Source organism: Musa acuminata, unplaced genomic scaffold, assembly GCF_036884655.1.
Source record: "Musa acuminata AAA Group cultivar baxijiao unplaced genomic scaffold, Cavendish_Baxijiao_AAA HiC_scaffold_1138, whole genome shotgun sequence".
In the NCBI taxonomy this organism is placed as follows: domain Eukaryota; kingdom Viridiplantae; phylum Streptophyta; class Magnoliopsida; order Zingiberales; family Musaceae; genus Musa; species Musa acuminata.
Window position 1 is genome coordinate 2,430,001 of NW_027021350.1, and position 27,586 is coordinate 2,457,586.

The 27,586-nt window shown below is 38.3% G+C and overlaps 2 protein-coding genes and 1 long non-coding RNA gene across 4 annotated transcripts in view; all 3 read left to right on the forward strand.

The window, feature by feature from the left end:
* LOC103974002 (probably inactive leucine-rich repeat receptor-like protein kinase IMK2) overlaps positions 1-2,202 on the forward strand; it is a 3,385-nt gene extending 1,183 nt beyond the window's left edge. The window contains exons 1-2 of the mRNA XM_009388714.3: positions 1-1,197; positions 1,296-2,202. The exon at positions 1-1,197 is cut by the window's left edge and continues 1,183 nt beyond it. Coding sequence (XP_009386989.2) covers positions 1-1,197; positions 1,296-1,951 — 1,853 coding nt within the window. The 3' untranslated portion in view covers positions 1,952-2,202. The remainder of the gene's footprint in view (positions 1,198-1,295) is intronic.
* A 488-nt stretch (positions 2,203-2,690) lies between these two features.
* LOC108951966 (uncharacterized) lies at positions 2,691-9,488 on the forward strand. 2 transcript variants are annotated; one of them, XR_010512671.1, is made up of 3 exons: positions 2,691-7,377; positions 7,687-8,009; positions 8,950-9,488. It is a non-coding gene; the product is annotated as an uncharacterized LOC108951966 (long non-coding RNA). The 2 variants fall into 2 exon arrangements; XR_010512672.1 differs by having other exon boundaries at positions 7,687-7,802.
* Positions 9,489-12,201: 2,713 nt separating this feature from the next.
* On the forward strand, positions 12,202-17,768 carry LOC103974000 (laccase-3). Its single transcript, XM_065179248.1, has 5 exons — positions 12,202-12,401; positions 12,477-12,628; positions 12,716-12,960; positions 13,178-13,306; positions 16,568-17,768. The coding sequence occupies exons 1-5, from the start codon at positions 12,288-12,290 to the stop codon at positions 17,638-17,640; spliced, it is 1,713 nt and encodes a 570-aa protein (XP_065035320.1). The 5' UTR covers positions 12,202-12,287; the 3' UTR covers positions 17,641-17,768.
* The last annotated feature ends 9,818 nt before the right edge of the window (positions 17,769-27,586 follow it).

Here is a 27,586-nt window from a genome sequence, read left to right on the forward strand (position 1 = left end):
GGGGAAGCACGGTCTCCAATGGCACGTACCAGTTCCAGAGCTTGCACCTCGAAAATAACCTGCTCTCCGGCAGCATCCCCATGTCCCTCGGTCGCCTGCAAATGCTGGAGGACGTCTCCCTCAGCAACAATCAGCTGAACGGCAGCATACCGCAAGAGATCACCACGCTTTCGAGGATCAAGACATTGGACCTCTCCGACAACTCCATCGGAGGAAGCTTCCCTGCGTCGCTCTGCAACCTTTCCTCGTTGGTCGCGCTCAACCTTGAAGGTAACCAGCTCGAAGGTCCGATCCCGGAGGCCATCGATGGCCTCCGCAACCTCTCCCTCCTCTCGCTCAAGAACAACCAGTTCAGTGGCGACGTCCCTGCCACACTCGGCAACATCTCTAGCCTCTCTCGCCTAGACCTGTCGGAGAACAACCTCGGTGGAAGAATCCCCGCTTCCATCGAGCACCTCACCAATCTCACCTTCTTCAATGTTTCCGACAACGTCCTCTCCGGGCCTGTTCCTATTCTCCTCTCCGACAAGTTCAATTCGAGCTCTTTCGCTGGAAACATCCAGCTCTGCGGTTACAGTGCGTCGGTTCCATGTCCTTCTCCCCCTCCTGCTTCACCGCCTTCTCCATCCATGCTTCCGACACCCATTCGACGAAGCCTTAGTCCTAAAAACGTCATTCTCATAGCCGTGGGGGTCTTACTCGCGCTCCTGCTTCTTCTTTTCTGCGTCCTCCTCATCTTTTTGATCAAGAAAAGGGCCGCCGGTACGAGTAAACAGAGCACAGCAACGGGAGGAGCGGCAGCAGCGGCGGGCGCCGGAAGGGACGAGAAGCCTGGGCCGGCAGCTGGGACAGAAACGGAAGCGGGCTGCGACACAGGGGGGAAGCTGGTCCACTTCGACGGGCCTCTGGCCTTCACCGCGGATGACCTCCTGTGCGCGACCGCGGAGATCATGGGCAAGAGCACCTACGGGACGGTGTACAAGGCGACGCTGGAGGACGGCAGCCAGGTCGCAGTGAAAAGGCTGAGGGAGAAGATCGCCAAGAGCCAAAAGGAGTTCGAGGCGGAGGTGAACGTGCTCGGGAAGATACGGCACCAGAATCTGCTGGCTCTCAGGGCTTACTACTTGGGGCCGAAGGGGGAGAAGCTCCTCGTCTTCGACTTCATGCCCAAAGGAAGCCTTGCAGCTTTTCTACATGGTCGGTAGCTGCTGCTTCACCATCAAATTAGTAGTAGGTCTTCTCCTTCCCCTTCACCATGGCTTCTAACTTGTTCTGCTTTCCATGTTTGACGACAGCTCGCGGCCCTGACACCCCGATCGACTGGTCCACGAGGATGAAGATAGCCATGGGAGTGACGCGCGGCCTTCAGCACCTCCAAGTCGACCTGAAGATGATCCATGGCAATCTCACCAGCAGCAACGTGCTATTGGACGACGACATGAACGCGAGGATAAGTGACTTCGGCGTGTCCCGCCTAATGACCGGCGCCGCCAGCTCCAACGTGATCGCCACCGCGAGCGCCCTCGGCTACCGCGCGCCCGAGCTCTCCAAGCTGAAGAAGGCCAACGCGAAGACCGACATCTACAGCCTGGGGGTGATCGTGCTGGAGCTGCTGACCGGGAAGTCGCCCGCGGACGCGGCCGACGGCGTGGACCTGCCGCAATGGGTGGCGTCCATCGTGAAGGAAGAGTGGACCAACGAGGTGTTCGACCTGGAACTGATGAAGGACGCCACGGCGGGGACGGCAACCGGGGACGAGCTGCTGAACACGCTGAAGCTGGCGCTGCACTGCGTGGACCCGTCGCCTGCGGCCAGGCCGGAGGCTCACCAGGTGCTGCAGCAGCTGGAGCAGATCAAGCCGGAAGCGGCCGATGCTGTGGCTTCCTCCAAGGACGATGGTTTTGGTACTGCTGCCACAGCAGAAGAAGAACAAGCCAAGACTGCAGAGTAAGCGGTGGATGATGACACTGAGAAGTATAGAGATCATTGTTAGATGCAATACTTTGTTTCATTTATAGCTAATTTTTGATTGGTATTTAGATAGGTGTCATAAAATTAGATCTGATGCTTTGTACATAATGCTCCTTTGCTGGATTAGGATGACATTTATTTCTTATTCCCATTCTTTCCAATGATGTTTGCTTGTTGTCATAATATGATGTAAGTTTGTTTCTATTGAATAAATATCAAAGAAGTTATTTGCCAAAATATATGTATTAGACAAAATTACATGCATATTATATTCATTCATCAAAATTAGCATTTTTTCTATTTGTCTTTCTACATCTAAATTTATAAATATTCTTGAAAATTGTAAAAACTAAAGATATTTTAAATTTTGGTGTACAATAATTTCAAATCCAAATTGATATTATTACACTTTTTGTTTTTTAAATTTATGAAAGTAATATTTTATAATTTCAATATATTTTTTTTCCAGAATGACATATATGACAAATTTAAATATTTAAATGTATATGTAAAATATAATAATAGTTTAAGAAATATACAATAATTAATCAAATAATTTTGGACATGAATTGGAGGGAGGGAGAAGAAGATATGTAGAAAGAAGAGGAAAAAGGGATGGGTGAGCTTACCGAAGGTGAGGATAAGCCATTGTTGGTGTGGGTTGTCCCGTGGAGCAAAACTTCACCAACCCCCTTTGCCTACCGGACTTGTCATTGGAGGCATGGGCGGACTTCGTGTGGGGGCCCTCAAGAATCATCCGAATCGATCGTATATCACTCGATTAAACGGTTCTATATAAAGGTGAGAAGAAGAGAATCGCGGCAATCCCCGGAGCCTTTGGATCTTTACTGCACTCTTCGGCATTGCATCTGAGACACTTGGAGCAGTCTCCTGCGCTTTTTTTGGACGTCCTCGATCAGCTCTTCCTTGTTTCCTCTCTGCGACTCTTTCTTGTTGCTCTCTTCTTTTTCTTGGTGCGTCTTTTGGTGTCCATTCGGCTTCTAGTTCAGTTGACAAGATCTGCACGCTTCCTGTTTGACGTAATGCTTGAGACAAGGGATAACTCCTTATTGACCTCTTGATTCCCTTCTACTTCATATCTCGATCCAAACAAGGGTAAAGGTCCACAAGACCTATAGATGTTGAAGATAGAAGAGGTGACACAATTAGTATATATGGTATGAGTAGAGGCAGAGGAAGACCTAAAGAGAACTAAATGCTTTTAAATTAATTAAGGATATTACATTTTATTCAGCTCAATGATAATAAAATAAAAAATCTATGATATATTTATGACATTTCAGCTTGTTATTGTTGTTGTAAAGGTCCACACAACCGCTGATAATTCTGAGCTGGATTTTGCTGCAGTTACTGTTGGTTATTTGATTTTATTTGACTGTTGGTCAGAATATATTGTTGGGCTGACAGATTCAGCCCATAGTGGGCTTGGGTAGCCCACAGCCCACATCCCCTCTTAACCTAATCCTAATTAACATTAGGAGGGTGTGGTGATTGCGTTTTGAAGGCAGAAAAAGACATAAATAGGGCAGCAACGTGGGAGAAGAAAATAGCCACGGGATTTCAAAGAAAAGGAAGAAAACAAGGCAGAAAAGGAAGAGAAAGAAAGGGAAGAAGATAAGGATAACGCAGAGAGACTGTTCTCAATCATCTAGCAGTGTTCTCTTCTCAGGTTAGATCAAATCTACAGTAGACTCTTGCTGTGATTACTTGGGGAGGTTTTAGATATTGTGGGCAGTGACGTGATCCTTGTATCCCAGTTATTCTTTTGAGATTGTTGCTAGGGTTTAGGGCAAGAGATTAAGATTTGTATATTCATTATTCTCATAGTGGATTATCTCTAGTTTGCCCCGTGGATTTTACCCTTTACATTGGAGGGGTTTTCCACGTATATCTTGGTGTTCTGTTTGATTGTGCTTTCATTTAATTCCGCTGCGTATTATGGTCTTCTAGTATTTGTTCATATACAAAGGTTATTCCTGTTAATATCCCTATCAACTGGTATCAGAGCAAAAGGGTTTTGGTGATTTAATTTTGTATTTGAACATGGAGGCTAGTAATGTTTCTCGCATGATTAGTTTAAATGAAAACAATTGGATGATATGGAAACCAAGAATGGAAGATCTCTTGTATTGCAAAGATTTATATGGACCTTTGCAGGGAGATAGTGCAAAACCCACAACTATGACAGATGATGAGTGGAAGAGGTTAGATCGAAAAACAATTGGATTTATTCGACAATGGCTTGATGATAGTGTCTTTCACCATGTTTCTACTGAAATTTCTACATATTCTCTTTGGAAAAAGTTGGAAAGTCTCTATAAAAGAAAAACAGCTGGCAACAAAGCTTTTTTTATCAGAAAACTTGTGAACCTAAAATATAGAGAGGGTGCTTCTATTGCTAAACATTTGAATGAAATGCAAAGTATTACTAACCAGTTATCCTCTATGAAAATGTCTCTTGATGATGAGTTGCAGGCATTGTTACTTCTCAATTCATTACCAGAAAGTTGGGAGACACTGGTGGTTTCCCTCAGTAATTCTGCACCAGATGATGTTGTCACTATGAGTCAAGTAACAAGTAGATTGTTGAATGAGGAGTTGAGAAGAAAGAGTTCGGCAACATCTCAGAATGATTCACAGACACTTATATCAGAGAACTGAGGAAGGTCAAAGTCTAGAAGCAGTTCACGCATGAGTAAAAGCAAGTCAAGATCAAGAAAATATATTGTTTGCTATAATTGTGGTGAGAAAAGACAATACAAGAACCAATGTAAGAAACCTAAGAAGAGCAAGAAAAAGGGAAAATAAGTGGAGTCTATAGAGTCAAAAGATAATACTACAGCTATAGTGCAGGGTGGTGATTATTTGATTTTGTCTCCTTCTAATGATATTTTTTCTTGTGTGTGTCAAGATCTTGAGTGGGTAATTGACACAGGTGCTTCTTATCATGCTACACCACGGAGGGAGTTTTCTACTACATACAGGTTTGGAAATTTTGGTGTTGTCAAGATGGGCAACTATGGTACAGCAGACATCATGTGATAATCATTTAAAGACCAACCTTGGCTGCAAGTTAATGCTTAAGGATGTGAGGTATGTGGTTGACTTGAGGCTGAATTTAATTTCAGTTGGAAGGCTAGATGATGAACTATGATAGCAGGTTTCACAAAGGGCAATGAAAGCTCAGTAAAGGTTCTCTTGTTATAGCTAATGGAAAGAAATGTCATACTTTGTACAGGTTGCAGGCTAAAGCTTATGGTGAGCAGTTAAATGCTACAGAAAAAGACTTCAGAGGTATACATGAGCGAGAAGGGGCTGTAAGCTCTTTCCAAGAGAGAGGTATTACTAAACCTCAGAGGTATACATCTGAACCCTTGTATTGATTGTTTAGTAGGTAAACAATATAGAGTTTCATTTGCTAGTCCTGCTTTGTTTAGAAAAATGCATGCCTTAGACCATGTTTATACAGATGTATGTGGTCCTTTGAGGACACAAACTCCTGGTGGATCTGTTGATGTTCTTGGTATAAGTGGTGCACTTTATTTTATTACTTTTATAGATGATTTTTTCAGGAAAGTTTGGGCCTATGCTTTGAAAACTAAAGATCAGGTGATTAATATCTTCAAAGAGTTTCATGCTAGGGTTGAAAGGAAGACAGAAAGGAAATTGAAATTGATAAGATCAGATAATGGTGATGAGTATACAAGATTGTTTAATGACTATTGCATGTCACATGAGATCCAACATGAGATGATAGTTCCTAGTACACCTCAGCATAATGCAATTACAGAGAGGATGAACCGCACCATTATGGAAAAGATTAGATGTATGCTTTCACAGGCCAAGCTACCCAAAAGGTTTTGGAATGAGGCTTTGAGGACTGTAGTTGATGTGATCAACTTATCACCATGTACAGCCCTAGATGGTGATGTTGCAGAGCATGTATAGTCAGGGAAAGATGTTTCCTACAAGCATTTGAGAGTGTTTGGTTGTCGTGCATTTGCACATGTTCCAGATAATGAGAGGTCCAAGCTGGATGGTAAGACTAAAGAATGTATTTTTCTTGGCTACTCACATGATCATTTTGATTACAGGCTTTGGGATCCAAAAAAGTAGAAGGTGTTTAGAAGCAGAGATATAGTCTTTTTTGAGGATCAAACCTTTGAGGATTTGAAGAAGAAGGCACCAGCCAAGACTTCTGCAGAAGGATTAGCAGATTGTGATCTAGTTATTCCTCCAGTATATTAGGGTGATAGGGGAGATGTGCAGGAAGATGGTGTAGAGCCTGATGTTGATCTACCTGCAGGACATGTTGAGCAAGAAGAAGTAGGAGAGCAAGTTTCAGCAGAACCTCAGTTGAGAAGATTTTCTAGACAACGTCAACCTTCCAAAAGATACTTTACAGATGAGTATGTGATGCTTACTGATGCAGGTGAACCAGAGAGTTACCATGAAGCAGTTGAAAGTGAGCAGAAAGAGAAGTGATTAGTTGCTATGCAGGAAGAGATTGATGCTCTTCAGAAGAATCACACTTATGATTTGGTACTACTACCAAATGGAATGAAGACCTTATCAAAAGAAAAACAGGAGATATGCCGACAGCTGGTCGGCATGGCTTCATATTGAGGAGTCATGGGACAGCCTCCCTTATGGGCTGAAGTGGGAGGTTGTTGGGCTGACAGCCCACAGATTCAGCCCATAGTGGGCTTGGGCAGCCCACAGTCCACACCCCCTCTTAACTTAACCCTAATTAACATTAGGGGGGTGTGGTGACTGCGTTTTGATGGCAGAAAAAGACACAAATAGGGCAGCAACGTGGGAGAAGAAAAGAGCCACGGGATTCCAAGAAAAGGAGGAAAACAAGGCAGAAAAGGAAGAGAAAGAAAGGGAAGAAGACAAGGACAACGCAGAGAGACTGTTCTCAATCATCTAGCAGTGTTCTCCTCTCATGTTAGATCAAATCTACAGTAGACTCTTGCTGTGATTACTTGGGGAGGTTTTAGATATTGTGGGCAGTGACGTGATCCTTGTATCTCAATTATTCTTTTGAGATTATTGCTAGGGTTTAGGGTAAGAGATTGAGATTTGTATATTCATTATTCTCATAGTGGATTATCTCTAGTTTGCCCTGTGGATTTTACCATTCACATTGGAGGGGTTTTCCACGTATATCTTGGTGTTCTGTTTGATTGTGCTTTCATTTAATTCCGCTGCGTATTATGATCTTCTAGTATTTGTTCATATACAAAGGTTATTCCTGTTAATATCCCAATCATATATCACTACTCACTTCCTTGCATCTCCCCTTCTTCATTTGTGTAACTTGTGGAATTATTGTAGTTGTTGGCAAAGGAGGAACATGTACTAGTCAGGCAAGCATGGATGGTATGTTATATTTTAATATTGTCTATGTGCTGGGTTCTTCCTTGTTCATGATAGAAAAGTGAAACATCTATAATTATATATGGAGTTAGAACTACCCGTAAAATAATGGAGCATATATTTGCATCTACCCATTTTTTCGAAGACATGTATGCTTTTTCTCTATCATATAATGTGAATGTTCATCATTCCACCAATGACACTGAGCACCCAGAAACATATTGCTTCACCCTCGTCCGAGTAACTTGCTGTATCGTATCTGTCTAATTTCTTGTTTCAAGATACAAAATAATTGATCTTGGAATTCTTTAGGTTGGCGCAAGGAAATTATATTGTGAAGGAATTTCAGCAACTTAAACTTTGTGCTGGACTGCATTGTTGATGCAATGATTGTGCTGAGCATCTAATTTAAAGGTTCATTATTAAATGTGGGTATTATCAACTTAACTTTAGTATTTACTACATTGTGTGTGTGTTTTTTTTTTGTAGAAAACCAATAGAGAAAGAAATGGGCCTTATTGGTTTTTTCCCGCTAATGTTGGGTTTTAGTCATTTTATGCACAGAAGAAGTTAGGAAATTTATACCAGGGAATTACAGAGAAGAAGCTTGATGAGATCCAAGGAGAGCCTACAAGGTAGGTATGCCTCTAAGTGCATCTATACATGTTAGGAAAATAATGCTCTGCCTTTTCTTATTAACTGAAAATACTTTTTGATTTTTACACCTCTTTCTTTCTTCCTTCAGACCTAGTTTTGATAGTGTTCCTTTTCTCTTTTTAATCTGGGAAATAAAATCAGTGTCAAGAGATGACAAAGTTAATCTAAAGAATCAACCTTGCAATGTTTCCAATTAAGTAATCTATTCAAGGTACCATAAAAGTAACTAAGAGCTGTTGGTTCTACTTGTTGCCTACAAGAAGATAATTATGCTTAAATTGGTGTAAGTAAATTAAAACGTTGTTGGTACATAGTGACTTCTATGTTGGTTACTAACCATTTCATTTGGCAAATAAATAAAATACAAAATGATATGCCTTTTCACACATGAAGTCATGGCAAAAACAAATAGAATCAGACAAGTGCCACATAAGATAATCAAAATATATGTAGCAAAACAATAAAACTGAAAATGTTCATAGTTCCTTTTATTATTTATCATTGGTGATTGTGATGCCAGGATAGACATTGACAGAAAGCGTTAATCAGACAAAAATATAAGAATATAGTTAAAGACTCAAAGGACTAATGGAATGCTGAAAGCAATTAACTGACTGAAACCATGCAACACTGATGTTGACCATAAGACAGGCTTAAATAAACTAAAGAACCATAGTTACATGGAAGTGCTTGTGATGCAATCGAACAAATGTATATGTGAGGAATAAAAGCAAAAGGCAAGAATACTGAAAACCAATTGCTACTTGTCATTTCTCATTTCCAAACTTATGTGTTTTCAGTACAAGAAATCCAACTATCTTGGTTAGTTTAGAACTGCATTTTCCAGATTGACAAGAAAGTCTAAAGCAATTTCATCTTTCAATAATTAAAATAACTTGTGAACTTTTTTTCCCAAAGTATTATATTATCATTGGCAATGGTGAGGCGGCAACATCGGCAACGGTGAGGCGGCAAAGAGGTAGAAGAGGCAGCGGCAAAACGGCGAAGAGGCAGCGCTACAGTTTTTTGATTTTTTATTATTTTAATTCGAACCATCCGAAACAGAGTGGTGTGCATATCGGTCTATGCTCGGACCGGTACATACCACCCAAATCGTATCATTTTAGGCGGTACAGAAATCCTTGATTATTGGTATCTTGAACATTCTTTGATGAAGATATCAAATTGTCATGTGCATAATTCTAAATGTTATTTGGTAACCTTTATGCACTGTTATGATATCTGAATTTTGAAATGTGTAGAAGTTTCTATTAAATTTGTCATTACATATCCGGCGCATACATTCTGTCATTATTATAGTCATCCAAGCCTTTGATCATCAATATAAGATGACTAAGTTCATTCCTGTGTCAAAATCTTAGCACTCTTTTGTTAATCACTTGTTCAATTCTTTTTCCAAAACTTATATAATAATGTTTTTACTTTTTTCTTGCAGATCACACTTCTTTTTTTCTAGTAAATAGTTATTTTTTTGTAGCAATAAAATACTTAATAAAATACTATTCTAAGGGAAGAAGTTTGTTGTAGTAGCTGGCAGTCACTTAAGCTCCATCTCACTGCTCAGATCATTGTCTTGCTTAAACCCCCCCCCCCCCCCCCCCCCCCCAGTCGCACCAAGTGCCTAAGAGATAGGAGTAGCTCAATAGCAGAGGTAGATGGGCACTGAAGGGGCTAGTCGACAACATTGCTTCACAGGCTTGCTGCATAGAAACTCAATGGCCTCAGACCATAAATGAACCTGAAAAAGAGCTTTCCTCATTACTCTCTCATAATCTTCTAACCAAAACTCCATTATACTATGATAACTAGCTTTCACTAAATTATGAGACTGAATGGAGTGGGTGATAGATATTTGCCATGTTCTTGATGTGTTTGTGTAAGCTAGGATTGTAATTAGTCAAAGAAGACTTCATTGCAGAAGTGGGATTGCAAGGGTGAAGATTCTAGGTGGAACAAGTCACCAATAAGGAATTTGGTTTGGCAATGATAGAGGCTTCGCTTAGTTATGACAGTGCTGACTCAAAATATGTTTGTTTAAGGGAGTAGATGTTGGTATGCTTGTGAATAGATCCATAAGGTGCTGGTGGAGCCATAGAGGAGGTGGACTATGTTTGCTAGCTAGGGTGGTTGATGCCTAGCATGCTATTGTTCACTTGCAGACTCCAAAAATATTCATAGGATTAATAACCAAATATTGGATATGCAGAAACAGACATGTAAAACGTTGTGATCATAATTTTGATTTCTGATGCTGAAATAGTTGTGGCAGGAAAAGATTCTCCCAAATGGTTGGACATTATGTCTTATTGTTCTTATTGTACATTGGAATACTTGCCCCAAATTGCCTGCTGGTAACACTCTTGCATGTCATAGCATACATCATAACATGTAACCAGTTGCTGGGAGTAGTAAACTGACTCATGATTGCTTAAGCCATTCCAACAACACTTGCGTTGGTTATATAATAGCAAACCTGTGTTGCTTTCTTTATCAGCCATATGACATCCTCTTTCGTAATATTTGTGTTACTTTCTTTTAAAATGGATGTTAATAGACATTTTTTTCTTGAATGAGTGCTAGCTGTTATTCTTTGTCAGCAACAATCAGTACCTAACGTTTGCTGTAGTAAATTTAAATGTATGTCCATCAACAGCTTCATATGATGTTTATTTTTTATTGGAAAAAATACTTGTGACTAGTCTTTGAATTAAATGTTATCAACCTTGGTAATGTTTGTCACTGTATAGAAATTGTGCTGCCATCATCTGGACAAAATGGTGGCTTAGGTCTTCCATCACAAAAGAGACAATGGATTAAGACATTATTAGCAATTCATAGAAATAAGCTTGCAGTATCTTGTGAAAGTTTTTCCATGTCAGCATACTTTAGAATTGAATCATGTACAATACTATCATGTCAGTCTTTCCATCAGCAGAGAAGATAAGTGATTAGCTGGACCAACCGTACAGACTATATAGCAAGTCCAGTATCAAGCATGATGCAATGTGATTAGTTAAATATGAAAGGGAACTAAGAATTAGATGGTTTGTCTTATCATCTACAGAGAAGAGAATGCATCTGCTAGCTACTTTGAACTGGTTGATCATTTGTCAGGACCTATATGATCCAGATCCCCTGCTGCTGTTGGTAGAAAAATGTTTTGCATGCCAGTCACCATCAGATACATTTGAAGTTGAAGCTGCTGTAGAAATTGAAAGTCATTTCTCTTGTGCTGTTCCTTGCGGTAAATCCTGCTGGATGATTGTCTGCAACACCCTTCTCTTATCCTACATTTACTGCAAGAATTTTGACTCTCCAAGAGATTCATCGGATCTTTTACCTGGAGCAGAACACATTCTGGTTGTGACAAGCTGAAGTGTGTAAGTTACAATGAACAATAATCTTGCCTATTTCCTTGGCCTATTGTGCTACTTTTGTTGAGTATAAGCGAAAAGATCTAGGATTAAGTCACACACGATTCATGATGTTGCTTCTTAGCCTTCTCCAAATCACTTTGGCAGCAGAGGTATCTATCTGTGCTTCGCATCAAGTTCTGCTTCCCTTTTTACCATCTTGTTGCTAACATCTTATTTGATATGTTCCCTCATTAGTTGTAGAGGCCATCTGGTGCAGCCTTGTTAGCTTATGAGATGTTGCACAAGGAAGGATGCAGGGGTGGAGTAGTAGTCCAGTTCCAGGTTTCTCTTTTGTGACTTTGATCCAAGCTCAAACAGAAGGCTACAGGTGAGAGTAAGAGTAAATGAGACCTTCAACCTGACAAGGCACAGGTCAAACAATATTTACTGCCGGAGAAGATGGGCTCTTCCTCTGAAACCCTATCCAAACATCAGCACAGTTGTCTCATTAGAAAGATGTGCATTGTTTTTTCCAGAGGGTGTTGGTAATCAGAAGGTGCAAGCAATCATTTTGTGCATGGAAAATATTTTGTGGGTCACTGACATATATCATGCACCAAATCAAATGGAATGTAGTGCACAAAGAATGAACACCTGCAAAAAAAATATGGATCTTAATCTGGGGATACTTGTGTCACAAGCATTGTTTCCTGTGATCAATTCACAACTGTTCTTTGGAGCTTAACCTTCAGATTAAAGATCTCCCAAGCATTGTGGATCTCCATGGATCAAGACCTCATCTTCCATCCTCTCTGTGTATATAATGCAGCTTCCTCGGTCTATGTTCATCCACCTTTCAGGCGTCTGCTGAGCTGAGAGATGAGTGTTGGTGGCAAGAACGCGAACATGTCATGCTCGCTCCTCTGCTTCCTACTCTCCTTCTCCGCCATGCTCGCTCATGCCGGTGCAGAAGTCCACTTCCATGAGTTCATTGTAAGCCAAGCTTTGTGCCCTCTGATTCTTCTCGTTCTGCTTTCATGCTCTGAACCGTGTTGGATCTCAACACAGGTGCAGGCGACGCCAATGAAGAGGCTGTGCAGGACTCATAACATCATCACCGTCAATGGCCGATATCCCGGTCCGACATTAGCAGTTAGGAACGGAGACACGCTAGTGGTCAACGTCGTCAACCGGGCCAAGTACAACGTCACGCTTCACTGGTACTCCTGCGTCGACGTATACGTATGCATGTGTACAGTGTTACTGAGAGGAGCAGAGCTCGATCGATCTTTTGCTTGTTTTGGCAGGCATGGAGTTCGCCAGATGAGGACGGCGTGGGCGGATGGGCCGGAGTTCGTGACGCAGTGCCCTATCCGGCCGGGTGGAAGCTACAGGTACCGGTTTAGGATCGAGGAGCAAGAAGGGACGATGTGGTGGCATGCGCACAGCTCCTGGCTCAGAGCCACTGTTCATGGAGCTCTCATCGTCTACCCCAAGCGAGGCTCTTCGTATCCTTTTCCCCACCCCAACACAGAATTCCCCGTGATCCTCGGTACTAATTCTCTTCTCTCTCTTCTCTACATTTATGCGTATGCATGGATGCGTATACGTATTTCGCATGCGTAGACAAGTTTGCTCTGTGCGAACCCTAATAAATCATTTGAGGGTAGGAGAAGATGTGATGTACTGTTGATAAGAACAACAGTGAAAGCTTAGCGATAAGACTGCAATTTAAGGTGGTCATTGAGAAATGATATCGTGTCTGACAGGGGAGTGGTGGAACGAGGATCCGGTTCAGGTCATCCGGCGGGCGACGAGGAGCGGCGCCGCCCCAAATATCTCCGACGCCTTCACCATCAACGGCCAACCCGGCGATTTCTACAAATGCTCTAGTAAAGGTATACTTCAACCTCCCTCCCTTCGACTATATAACTACTCACGTGCAAATAAATAAATAAACGTGCATGCTCATTAGTAAAACAGGACTAATTATAGATAGATCTCATTAGTATTCCAATATTTATATTTAAAAATTATATTTGAATCCTTAAAATTATGAAAATAAAATATTTTATTTTATTTATCCTAATATTGTTGGTTTTACGAATGGAAGATACTGCACGTTATAATACATGCAAAAATAGCACGAAAACTATAGACAACAAAGTAATTTTAGTATCTCAATTATGTTTTCGATGGTGGTGGATGATGATATCGCTGGGGACCATGGGTGATTGTGGTTGACGAGAATGATGTAATGGTCGGTGAGAATATTGAGGATTTCTATGACTTTTTGCGGGGGAGGAGGACGAGAAGGGAGAGCGACAGCAAGAGGTAAGGCAAAGAAAGATGAGAAAGAGGATGATGCAAATGTTGACGCTCTACATCTACGTTGATGCCAACGCAGATGCAGAGCGATAAAAAGGTTGCTTAGCATTTGCATCGGTGTCGACGTAGGTGCAGAGTGGTAGCACTCTGCATTTGCATCGGCACTAATAATATTCTACATTACTCATTCCTTCTTCTCCCATTACGCATGTCGAGCAACAAAAGGGGGAAGAAGGATAAGGGATCGGGTAAGGGGGAAGAAGGATGAGCATCGCCCTTCTCTTCATTGTTGTTGATGCCAATGCATATGCAAAGCAGTACCAACATAGATGTAGAGCAATGATACTCTACATCTGCATGCATCAGTATTGATGCAAATGTCGAGTGGTACTCTGCATTTGCATCTTCATCGGTGCAGATGTAGACATCGAGTGGCTCGTCTTCCCCACATATACAGAGTAGCACTAACGCAGATGCAAAGTAGCGTTACTTTTGCATCTACATCGGCACCGATGTAGATGTTGAGGGGAAAAAGGATGAGTGATGATCGGCATCCCCACATCATTCTGTATTGCTCATCCTTCTTCCCCCATTGTGCATGCCGAGCAGCGAAAGGGGAAAGAAGGATGAGGGATCGAGAAAAGGAAGAAGAAGGAAGAGCACTGTCATTCCATTAATTATTGTCGGCATTGACATAGTTGCCGAGCGATGTCGACGCATATACAGAGCGTCAACATCTGTATCATCTTTTTCCTTTCCTTTTGCCTCATCTCTCATCATCGCTCTCCCTTATCCTCCTCCTCCTCCCCTCATAAGAAATCGCAAAAGTCCTTAACGTTCTCATCAACCATAGCCGCCCATGACCCCTAGCGATATTGTCGTTCGCCACCATCGAAAGCATAACTGAGACATTAAAATTACTTTTTTCCTTATCATGTTTGCACATGATGTTTTATAACTATGAATTCATTGTCCGCCACCACTAATATTTCTCTATTATAACTATAGGAATTTCAATATAAATTTTTTAAATTCAGATATCGAAATACTAAAGGTTTATAATTAGCTCAACAAAATATAAACACAAACTTGAAATTAATAATATTTTGTTAGCATCAAGAAAGGGATTAAGACTTAAAATATTAAATATATAAGAATTATAATCACACTAAAGATAAATAAAATCGTAACATCTTAACTATTTGGGATTGATTACGTCATTGATTATATCTGTAAAAATCATTCATCAACGATATCTGTATATTTCATGCAGCAATTAACCAAAATAGAAAAAATTGACAGAGAGATGATTATTCTCTCTGTAAAAGACAAACATGACTTTTCACAAAAAAATCAGGAAAGAGCCATTGGACTGCTCTCCTCATCAATTATCTAATACCCATAAAGAAGAAGAGGCGTATGCTTTGTAAGATCTCCTTTCAAATTGTCAACATCCCTATCACATTTACTCATTAATTTAATAGATATAGAATCATGTGATTCAAGATGCATAAACCTATATGTTCATTCATCTTATCCTTATACGCTTGATGTAATTAATAAAGCCCAAATGTAAACCCACTTGCAATGTGTATTTGGAGAAAAAGGTCTTACTGAATGTACAAATACTTTTTGTGCTTGGTAAGCAACAAATGAAATATATATATATATATATATATATATATATATATATATATATATATATATATATATATATATATATATATATATATTAAATATGAATTAATATAAAAGTATTTATTATGTGATAAATTTATCCTTCTAATATTTTTAATATTTAGTCATAAATAAATAAAATATTTATATATAATTTTATTTAAAAATTGATATGGTCTAGATATATAATAAATAAATAATATAATCATATAAATGAATGTAAAATAATATTTGAATATAAATAAATAAAATTTCACAAAGACATAATGTTACATTAAGAGTGTCATAGGGTTAAATTTTTTATTATGTAGTAGAATGTTATGGAGTACTTTCGAAATAAAAAAAAAATATCAATCCTACAATTTTATTATTTGGTATAAATACATTTAAAAAATGAACACGTATTTTTATTTAAATAAATAAATAAATAAATAAATTTAATATTACAAAAAAAAATTTATGGCCTGGATATATAATAAAAAAAATATCATATAAATGAATGTAAAATAATATTTAAAAATAAATAAATAAACTTTTATGAAGATATAAATCATGTTAATGTCTCACTAAATTATGTTATTACATTAAGAGTGTGATAAGTTTAGGTTTCTATTATGTAGTGGTAATTTTATGATTTGGAGAATGTTGTGGGATATTTAAAAAAAAAAAAAATTCATTAACATCTCGTAAATACTATAGAAATGTTAATGCTACCATTATATAGTATTAGCATATTAGAATTTGTAATGTAAAATTGAAGCTAAATATAATTTTAAAAAATTTACTGAGTATTAATTCATATTTATAATATGCAACTGAATGCACATTTCAAATATATTCTCAAAAATATTCTTTGACTTTGATATACTTTTATATCATTGGTTGATCAAAACCTACTTATAATATCATTTGTCATTATCAAAATCTACTCATTCCTCGGATAAGTATTTGATTACATGATCCTTAATCTCATGATACGTCCACTACTCAGATCAACATGGAAGAGCAAAGGAGTGTCAATTCTAATATCAATTACTCCTCTTATATAAATAAATAAATCAATATATATATATATATATATATATATATTTATTTATATATATATATTTATGTGTGTGTGTGTGTGTGTGAAAGCTTTCTTTTCCTCGTCACAGACACGACGATATTGCCGGTGGCGGTTGGCGAGACGAATCTGCTACGGTTCATCAACGCGGCACTCAACCAGGAGCTCTTCATCAGCCTCGCCGGCCACACGATGACGGTAGTGGCGGCCGACGCCGCCTACACTAAGCCATTCGCTACCTCCGTCCTCATGCTGGGCCCTGGCCAGACGACCGACGTCCTCATCACCACCAACCAGCCCGCCGGCCGCTACTACGTTGCCGCCCGCGCCTACGCCAGCGCCAAAGGCGGCCCCTTCGACACCACCACCACCACCGCCATTCTGGAGTATAGCAACAGCGGCCGGGGTCAGGCCTTTCCCCCGGCGTTCCCGGTCCTCCCGGCCTTCAACGACACCCCAGCCGCCACCACCTTCGCCGCTGGGATGAGGAGCCCTCGGCCGGTCAAGCTACCGGGGCCGGTCGACCATCACCTCTTCTTCACCGTCGGCTTGGGCCTGCTGAGCTGCCCGCCCGACAGGTTCTGTGCCGGGCCGAACGGGACTCGCTTGGCCGCCAGCATGAACAACGTCTCCTTCCAGCTCCCCACCCGCCTCTCCATGCTGCAAGGCTACCACCTCGGCGTGCCGGGGGTGTTCACCACCGACTTCCCGGCAGTGCCGCCGGTGCGGTTCAACTACACCGGGAGTAACATCAGCCAAGCGATGTGGCAGCCGGAGCGGGGTACGAAGGTGTACCCGCTCAAGTACGGGTCGGTGGTGCAGATAGTGCTGCAGGGCACCGGCATCTTGGCCGGGGAGGAGCACCCCATGCACCTCCACGGCTACCACTTCTACGTGCTGGCAACGGGATTCGGCAACTTCGACCCCAGGCGGGACGCCGCCAGGTTCAACCTGGTGGACCCGCCGTTCCGGAACACGGTGGGCGTGCCGGTGAATGGGTGGGCGGTGATCCGGTTCGCGGCGGACAACCCGGGGGTGTGGCTAGTGCACTGCCACCTCGACGTGCACATCACCTGGGGCTTGGCGATGGCCTTCCTCGTGGAGAACGGCGTCGGCGCGCTGCAGTCCCTCGAGCCGCCTCCACCCGATCTTCCTCTCTGCTGAACACTATAAATAACTTGCTGCTGTTGCTGCTGCTGCGGCATTAATAATTTGCAGCGGTATTCTTCTTCGCCACTGTTTGTAACGCACATTTCATGCATTAAATCACTTTAATAAACCCTTAACCAATCAATTAAATTATTTCAAATGTCCTAAAACATCTAAAATCCCTAAAATCAAACATGTTGGTCCAATTTTAATATTATAATTTCACAAATGATTATATATATATATATATATATATATATAATCATTTTGGTTCGGTTCAATCAAATCTAACTTTCGATTTTGGCTCAACTGAACCAAAATTTTGGTTCGGTTCAATCAAATCTAACTTTCATCGAATCGAATCGAAACATTTGAAAATAAAATTTTATATTATTTAAAATTATAAATTAATTATCTAGTTAATAGAATTGAAATAATCAATTTTGAACTGGTTCGATTAGATAGGTTCGAATCGAGCATGGCTAAATCTGTCCAAAGCATATCTCAACTACACACATGATCGTATCGGCCCGAAGCGCATCTCAACGATATGTGTAGTCGAATCAGTTCGAAGCACAACACATGCGATTAAATTAGTCCAAAGTATATCTTGGTGATACACATGACCGAATTGGCTTAGAACCCTTTTTGACGACGTGCATGACCAAATAAACCCAAAGCTCATTTCTAATGACTTCCTGGCTCGACCTTCTTATGGGTGGGGAAGATAAATTATATAGTAGGTAGGCACATAGCTGACACCTTAATATAAGATCGAGTAGGCCAGATGTTATCACATCCTAGGTTCAATACACCATCTTCCCTGTAATCGACATCTATTGCAGGAGTAACGATACTCAAAACTCACTATAAAATGGCTTCTCAGGTGCGTTCTAGAGATAGACTCTCACTTCCAAAAACACAATACAAATCTTTCAAGTCTTTACTAACTTAGGTATTTAATGAGCATATCTCGATGTAATCGTTTAGGCAATTAGAGTCAATTGAAATCACAAAAGATTCTAATTTTTGACTGGCCAATCAAGAATTGACTTAACATTTACTATAGGGGATTAATTTTAAATATTTTATCTAAATCGATAATAGATAAGATTTTTTCAACTATATAAGAAAATCTTTGTTATCATAAATAAGTAATTCTAACATGAATTATTTGGATTAAACTATTTTCAACGTTGAATGAATAAAATCTCTTTGATTGTATTTAATAGAACTATAAAAAATGCAAGTCCCTCACATCAACATCATGGCAAAGGAGTAGTAATACGAACATTAAAGCAAAACTCGCCGACCTATTTTGTCCTTATTTTTGGATTACGAAGCTTTTTCTTACACGCCAAAATCCAAATTGGTTTGTTCTTTATTCCACTTATCATTTGGGCCCTCCAATTGTTATTTTTATGCTTTCAAAGACAAAATAGTCCCCATCAAGTAGGTAGGATCAATATGTTGTAAATCAAATCAAATCAAAACAAAACCAAATTGATTTATTTCATCTGCACATTTTGCTTCTATTATAATATACCTATAATTTTGAGGGTTGTAATCAGATGTAAATTATCTTGTTAATTAATCAGGTCTAGTCGGAATGATTTTTGAATATGATAAGTTCACAGATCCAAATTAGGATGAATAAATGGTGTTTTGCGTGAGACTAAGATTGATTATTTATCCTTAAATATATATAAATATTATAATTTTAAAAATAATATTATTGGATTGGTGTTTGAATCCAATAAGTTCAAGAAATTTAAAGCCTAGTATTTTAGGTCGCATTAAGATATACATCTAATCCAATATAATTAATATACGCAAAATTTTGATTTAGGGGATATTGCCATCCTTAAATATATAAAAATATGTTGTTATTAGATTAAAAAAAATTAACCTTGTTAATTAATCATGTCGGATCGAATTATGATTTTATGGGTCCAAAATATTTAGGATCAGATTTTCTCATTCGATTCGTATAAGCATGATCTAATATCCAAGGGTTATTTTCAAACAAAATATTTTTTTCTTAACCCGATATGATTATTATTTTCTTTGTAGGAATGCAAAGCTAAAATTAGAATAACTTTCATGGAACCATTATTACATAATCCAATCCATAATTAGTGTACCTACCCACAAGGCATTCATAACCTACTCAATAAGTTTTGCAATTGGTTCAAAATTTACAACATTCCAATCCCAATAATATATATATATATATATATATATATATATATAAAATAATCTCAATATACAATAATGCCCGAGACTTAATCATTATTCGATCCATAACCACAAATTAGCTATTCCTAAAAAATTAATAGATAATTATATGAGAAGACCACAGTTTAGTAGGCATCATGATTCACATCCTAAAAAAATCTTTTCATAAATAAACCTTATTCAAAATATATGAATTCTTTATCATACAATAAATGCTTTCAAAATATACATAAATATTAAATACTCCCTTTACTTTGCATTTATTTTAAATCACATAAAATGCTTAGAATACTTTTATAAAATAATATACATTTAAATATATTTTTATAATAAAAGCATAAATATAAATAATGACATATCAAATCATAACCATCAATATAGCTAAGATGTTCATGCCAAAACAATAGTAGGAAGAGTGTTGATGAATACAATTATATTATATCCTTGTGATGGTATAGGTAACACATATTTCTATGTCAGGCCAGAAGAAACTAGTTTCAAAAACATATTCTAATGTATAACCTCATTGGTCGTCATGCTCGCTAGACAACTCTGTCATATCACATAAAATAATATATTAATTGCTTTTGTAATACCCTACTTCTATTTTCACTCCTACCTCACTAAAGTAAGATATCATATTTCTATTTTTATTATTACTATCGATAGGAGTCTAGTAAGTGATAATTAAAGTATGCTAATTACTAAACAAAATGATAGGGTTTTTCCTTTACATAATGTTTTTGACACCTATACATACTTATACCACTTAACCCAAGGAAAACATAAATATAATAGGTTTAAAATTTATACACATAAAATACGCCCAAGTAAGCCATATCTACACTATCATGGACTTGCGTATGCATACTTTACTAACCAATCACTTAGATGGGGTATTAGTATTCTTACTTATAAAATAGGGTCTATAGTGAATAATCACTCAGTAAGTATAAGTCCTTATAGTTTTATTCAGGTGAGCATACATCATGTCATATATATCATATTTTAAAATCATCAACATAAAACAATTAAGGGTAAACACCTCATCCTATGACTTTTTTAACAAGCATTGTCCTACAATATAGCATATGCAAAATAAAGAGATAAAATTTAATATTAAAATAATTTAAAATACAAACATAGTAAATTCATAAACTTCTATACTCTATCTCATAACATATATGTTCACTCTCACACCATACATCATTGTAATATGCATGTGTTCTCCTATACTACATAACATATTATATATATATATATATATATATATATATATATATATATATATATATATATATATATATATATATATATATATATATATATATATATATAATCTCATATTGCACGTCATAATATATATGTGCACTCTCATGCTACATATCATAATATATACGTGCACTCCCACACTGTACATTACTTTCATACCACACATTATAGCATATACATGCATAATACTGTCATGGACAAAGTTGTAAATTGGATGTTGATTAAATTGGATGTTGATGTAATGTTCATGTATATCTATGTCTTACAGCTTTATTTATACTTTATACAACATGTAGAGTGTTAACAGTAAGCTTAGCAGTCTCATTTTAGTTGGCTTTGGTGGTTGCTTTAGGCTTATAAGTGAATGTTGTATCATGTGGGCACTTGTGGGGATTTTGATTTATAATAGATCATTTTGGACCATTTGTTGTGTGGCCATTCATAGCTTATGAAGTTTTATAATTTGCATTGGTTATAAAGTGTTTGCTGAAATAGTTACTTGCAGATCCCTAGTGAAATGCTTTCTCTAATCTGTTTTATCTTTTATAGATCCTAAGGGACTATAGAAGGTTTCGGGGAGACTGATCTTTGCGGATAGACATGCAAGGGTGTCGCATAACTTAGATTAAACTAACTATGTTCATGACATTTTGCTATTAAAGTGGGATAAGCACACATAGAAACACTTAGTATGCAAGCGTGGAGGATGAGACCATGTAAGGTGGGATGAGTTGCTCAGCGATCAAAAGAGTTATGCAAAGTTCACAAAGGTGAGAGGAATTACAAACTAGAAAAATTCGTTACTCATGCAAAAGGCTTGTATGCCACTTCCCGAATTCTATATTTATAATAGCCTCCTCATAAGTTTAAAGATCAATATCATCAACATCCTCTCTTCTAATATATCCCACATATTTCTCAGGAGGATGAGATACTCTATCGGACCTACGTAAAGTTGGAACTTGTATGCTAGGTACTTGAATAGACTCGGGTTGTAGAATGATGCTTAACCTAGATTCTCCAACCTCGTTCAACTCTATTATGCTCCTATTGTCTCCACCAAGAATATGTTCCTTCTCAAGGACCACTACTTTCTTGGCTACAAAGACCTTTTGATTCTCGAGGTGATAGAAATAATACTCATAAGTTTCCTTGGGGTATCCCACGAACTTGCCCTATTTCATCTTAAATTCTAATTTATTAGGGTCGTATCTTTTAACGTGAGTTGGGTAGCCCCAAATCTTAACAACATTAAGATCAAGCTTCTTCCCTTTTTATATCTTATATGGTATAGACACTATCGATTTAGATAAAACTCTATTCAGAAGGTAAGCTGCGGTCTTTAGGACATATCCCCAAAATGAGATGGGTAGGTCGGCAAAACTTATCATAAACCATACCATATATAATTACATGTAATTCTTCCTTTCTAATATATCATTGAGCTATAATATATAAGGACGTGTCTATTATGACAAAATCTTATGATCCTTGAGGAATTGAGTGAACTCTATACTAAAGTATTTTTCTCATCGATCTGATTAAAGAGTTTTAATACTCTTTCCATTCTAGTTCTCTACTTCACTCTTATACTTCTTGAATTGCTCGATGGCTTCGGACTTATACTTTATCAAGTACATATGTCCGTACCTTGAGAAATCATTAGTGAAAGTAATGAAGTAGGAGTAAACATCTATGGCTTGAGTTGGCATGAGACAACATACATCGCTATGTATGAGTTCCAATAACTGAATGACTCTCTCTCCGGTTCCACTAAATAAAGAGTTAGATCGGTTTTCTATAAAGGCAAGACTCGCAAGTTACATATGATTCATAATCAAATGGATCTAGGTATCTATCCTTCAGTAACTTTTGAATCATTCCCTCATGGATGCGATTTAGCCTACAATACCACAGGTATGCACTGGTCACCTTATCTCATTTCCTTTTGGACACATTTATATTCATGATATACGGAGCAGTGTCTAGTATAAATAAACTATTATGAAATGTTCCTCTGGTGATGATCTTATTATCTAATATTATTAACCATTGTTCTTAAAGACTAATTTATATCCACTAATTATCAAACATAAAATAAAAATAATATTTTTGATAATAAAATGAATAAAATAACATGAATCCAATGTAATAGTAGCTTTACTAAGTAGATGTAGGGTGACCTCGCCAATAGCCACTATAATAACTTTTGCTCCATTGCCTATCTTGAGGTCCATCTCGTCTCTCACATCTCGCTAATCTCCTAGGTCTTACTAGAACTTATAATGAATTACATATGTGATAAACACTATCGGTATCTGTTAGAGCTAGCCCCAGGATATTTACCAAAGGGTAATTTTGGCAACACAACAAAGATAATAAAGCGGAAAGAATAAAAGTGACAAGAACAAACAAAACACCAGAACACCAGATATACGTGGTTCGGTCAATTGACTTTAACCTACATCCACGGAAGAAAGAGGAGCAAATTACTACTATAAAAGAGGGACACTTATAAATGCCTTAGGAAGATGTTCCTAGGCCATAAAACACCTTCAGCTTACTAAACAAGAAAAAACTCAAACCGTAAGCAGGTTTTCTTGTGGTGCCTCTTGTGCTGCTTGTGGTACATCTGACTTCAAAGCCCAGGCCCTTATTTATAGTTCCAAGACGAGACAACAAGTCTGATTTTCCCGATGTGGGACTATGGGACTTGCCAAACTAACAAATCTCCACCTTGGCATGTCCCAACAAAACTTGCTCCACCTTCTTCACAAAAGCCCCAACGGGCAATCACCAACAATGAATACCAACCAAGTCCAAGCACTGCTTGAACTTGTAAACCGGAAGAGGCTTCGTAAGCATATCAACTAGATTGTCCTTCGTATGAATTTTCTGAACAAGGACTTTTCCCTCACCAATCAACCACTTAGTGGAATTATCACAAGAAACTGCATTTGAATAGGAAGTAGGCTCACCAACTTCACTTGTTTCTTCTGCAATAGACAAAGCATATGCAACCAAATTTGCATACCTTTGTGGTGGTCGAATATCTCTCATATGACCCAAACGCATATGCCATAATTTGGTGATGTCAAAATCAGACAATGATGATGACGAAACCGCAACCGAACCTGTGACAGTAGTTCCCTGCAGAATATACAAGCTACCAGACCTACAAGCTTTCATAACAATAAGAGCACTTCTAGAAACTTTCATAACTCCACCTTCAGCTATGTATTTACACCCAAGAGCCTCTAGGGTACCTAAAGAGATAAGATTCTTTTTCAAATCAGGAACATGTCTAACATTAGTGAGCGTCCTCACAATACCATCATGCATTTTAATTCGGATTGTGCCTCTACCAACAACATCACATGCGGCATTATTGCCCATCAAAATAATTCCACCATTACAAGATTCATACGTGGAAAACAAATCCCTATTGGGACACATGTGATAAGAACAACCCGAATCTAAAATCCATTCATTTTTAGACTTTGTCTTGTCATCAGTAGTAAAGAAAATATTTCCAAAATTCTCATCAGATGCTACACTAGCTTCAGCGGACTCAGTAGTTTTCTCAACAATTTTTTCCTTTTGCTTTAATTTATTTTTCAATTTAAAGCAATCAGTCTTAATGTGCCCCATTTTATGACAATATCTGCATTCCAAATTTCTATGTCTGGATTTAGATCTAGATTTAGATCTACTACTGTCAAATTCTCTTTTATCCATTTTATCCCTAACAACCAGACCCTCAGCCTGATTTCCTCTACTTTCCCTAGTGAAATCTCTATCAATCTGCTCCTTAGATTTTAGTGCAGATTTAATTTCCTGATACGAAACTGTTTCTTTTCCATAAATCAAAGTATCACGGAAATGCTTAAAAGATTGGGGAAGAGAACATAAGAGTAACAGGGCCTTATCCTCATCATCAATTTTTGCATCTATATTCTCCAAATCCATAATCAAAGAATCAAACTTATCAAGATGCGAGAGTATAGATGTACCTTCAATCATCCGAAGCATATACAGACTCTACTTCAAGTAGAGACGATTCTCCACTGTCCTCTTCATGTACAAGGCTTTAAGCTTGTCCCACATGCTCTTAGCCGTAGTCTCTATAGCTACCTCCCGTAAAACCTCGTCAGAGAGATTTAGAATGATGTTGGATCGGGCCTTCTTATCCATACCCGCAAGATCTTCCTTTGACGTACCATCTGGAATGTTCTCAGCACCCTGAAGTGCCAAATCAACTCCGTCTTGAACCAGAATGGCCTCCATCTTGAGTTGTCACAAGCCGAAGTTGACATTTCTATCGAATTTCTTGACAATAATCTTTGTTATTGTCATCGTTGCCAAAAGATCCCAAAACTAGGCTCTGATACCAGTTTGTTAGAGCTAGCCCTAGGATATTTACCAAAGGGTAATTTTGGCAACACAACAAAGACAATAAAGCGGAAAGAATAAAAGTGACAAGAACAAACAAAACACCAGAACACCAGATATACGTGGTTCGGTCAATTGACTTTGACCTACATCCACGGAAGAAAGAGGAGCAAATTACTACTATAAAAGAGGGACACTTACAAATGCCTTAGGAAGATGTTCCTAGGCCATAAAACACCTTCAGCTTACTAAACAAGAAAAAACTCAAACCGTAAGCAGGTTTTCTTGTGGTGCCTCTTGTGCTGCTTGTGGTACATCTGACTTCAAAGCCCAGGCCCTTATTTATAGTTCCAAGACGAGACAACAAGTCTGATTTTCCCGATGTGGGACTATGGGACTTGCCAAACTAACAGTATCTAATACTAATGCATTATCATAAGAATCTAACAAATGGAAACTGATCATGAATGTACTTGAAGCTTCTCTAAACTTCTGTTTCGCCTTTTTTGCAATGTACTTTTTGTAGTTTCTCTTCCAATGCCCATCTTTACTATAATGGAAGCACCAGCTTTTGTTCTTTGTCGGGTCTTCTTAATAATATTTGTTTTACCTAGTTTGTTCTTGCCCTTGCCAATTTTAAGGGATTTTTCTATCTTTCTTTTCTTTCTAGTCTCACCAATATAGAACTAACTTCTCTTCCTTGATGGTGCTCTCAGCCTCTATCAATATATTGAGGAGCTTAGGGAGAGTCACCTTAAGCTTGTTCATGTTAAAATTCATAATGAACTGAGAAAATGAATCTGGTAGGGATTGAAGCACAAGATCCATATACAAGTTATCTTCTAGGTTCATTCCTAGACCTATGAGCTTCTCTATCCACTCAATCATCTTGAAGACATGGTTCTGAACCGATATCCCTTCAAATATCTTAGTACGTAAGAGACTCTTGGATATCTCATATCGTTGAGTTTTTTCCTATTACTTAAACAATTTACAAAGATGTAGGAGAATAGATCTAACATCCATCTTTCACACTACTTCTGTAACTCGAGAGTCATGGAGCCTAACATATAATACTGAGTGAGAGTGGAGTCATCTATATACTTCACGTAACGAGTGATCCCATCCTCGCTTGCCCCTTCCTCGGGTGTAAGTATCACTATATCAAGGACGTACACGATTTTCTCTACTATGAAAATGATTCTTAGGTTATAGAGCCAATCCATGTAATTTGGACCAATGAGGTGGTTGACATTAAGTCTGCACGTAAGAGATTTGAAAGTGACATTTTCTGAAATTAAAGATACAGTAGAAATAAATAATATACAGATTTTATAAAAAATAAATAATTAAGTTATATACTTCTATCTTAATATATTCCTACTATTTTCTCGTAAATCACATAATTCCCTCTGATATATGAATCGAAGACCCCTAATGGATCTTTAGTGGGGATCGAGATCCAATCGGTGTCTTAGTGTAATCTCGAGGGACTCGACCAATTATACTTGGCCTAAAAGGTAGACAACTCTTATCGGTCACAACTCCTTGTGATTCTCGTCCTATTCGGCCTCTGAACCATCATGGCCTTGAGGGACTCGACCAACCATGATATTCAGTTAAGCCATTACCATTGTTACAAGATGAGTCTAATTCGATAATATGCCCTCGAGGGATTTGACCAAGCATGCTATATCTTCAAGTCACCAGTGACATCTCAATGTTATAGGCAAGATCTCAAATTGCAATATAGGTGAGCCTCGAGGGACTCGACCAACTTCACTTATGTGGAGAATCGATTTCTTAAAATAACAATGGAAGGCCATTTGGGTCAATCTAATTATCTCACGCTTACTGACTTAATATTATTATATGACGTGTCACATATATATATATATATATATATATATATATATATATATATATATATATATATATATATATATATATATATAGTAGTTATATAATCAATCACAAATTACATGAGCAATCACACTAGATGATCATGGACCACATCCTAATATGATGAGCCAATGAGCCCAATCACTCACATCACGAT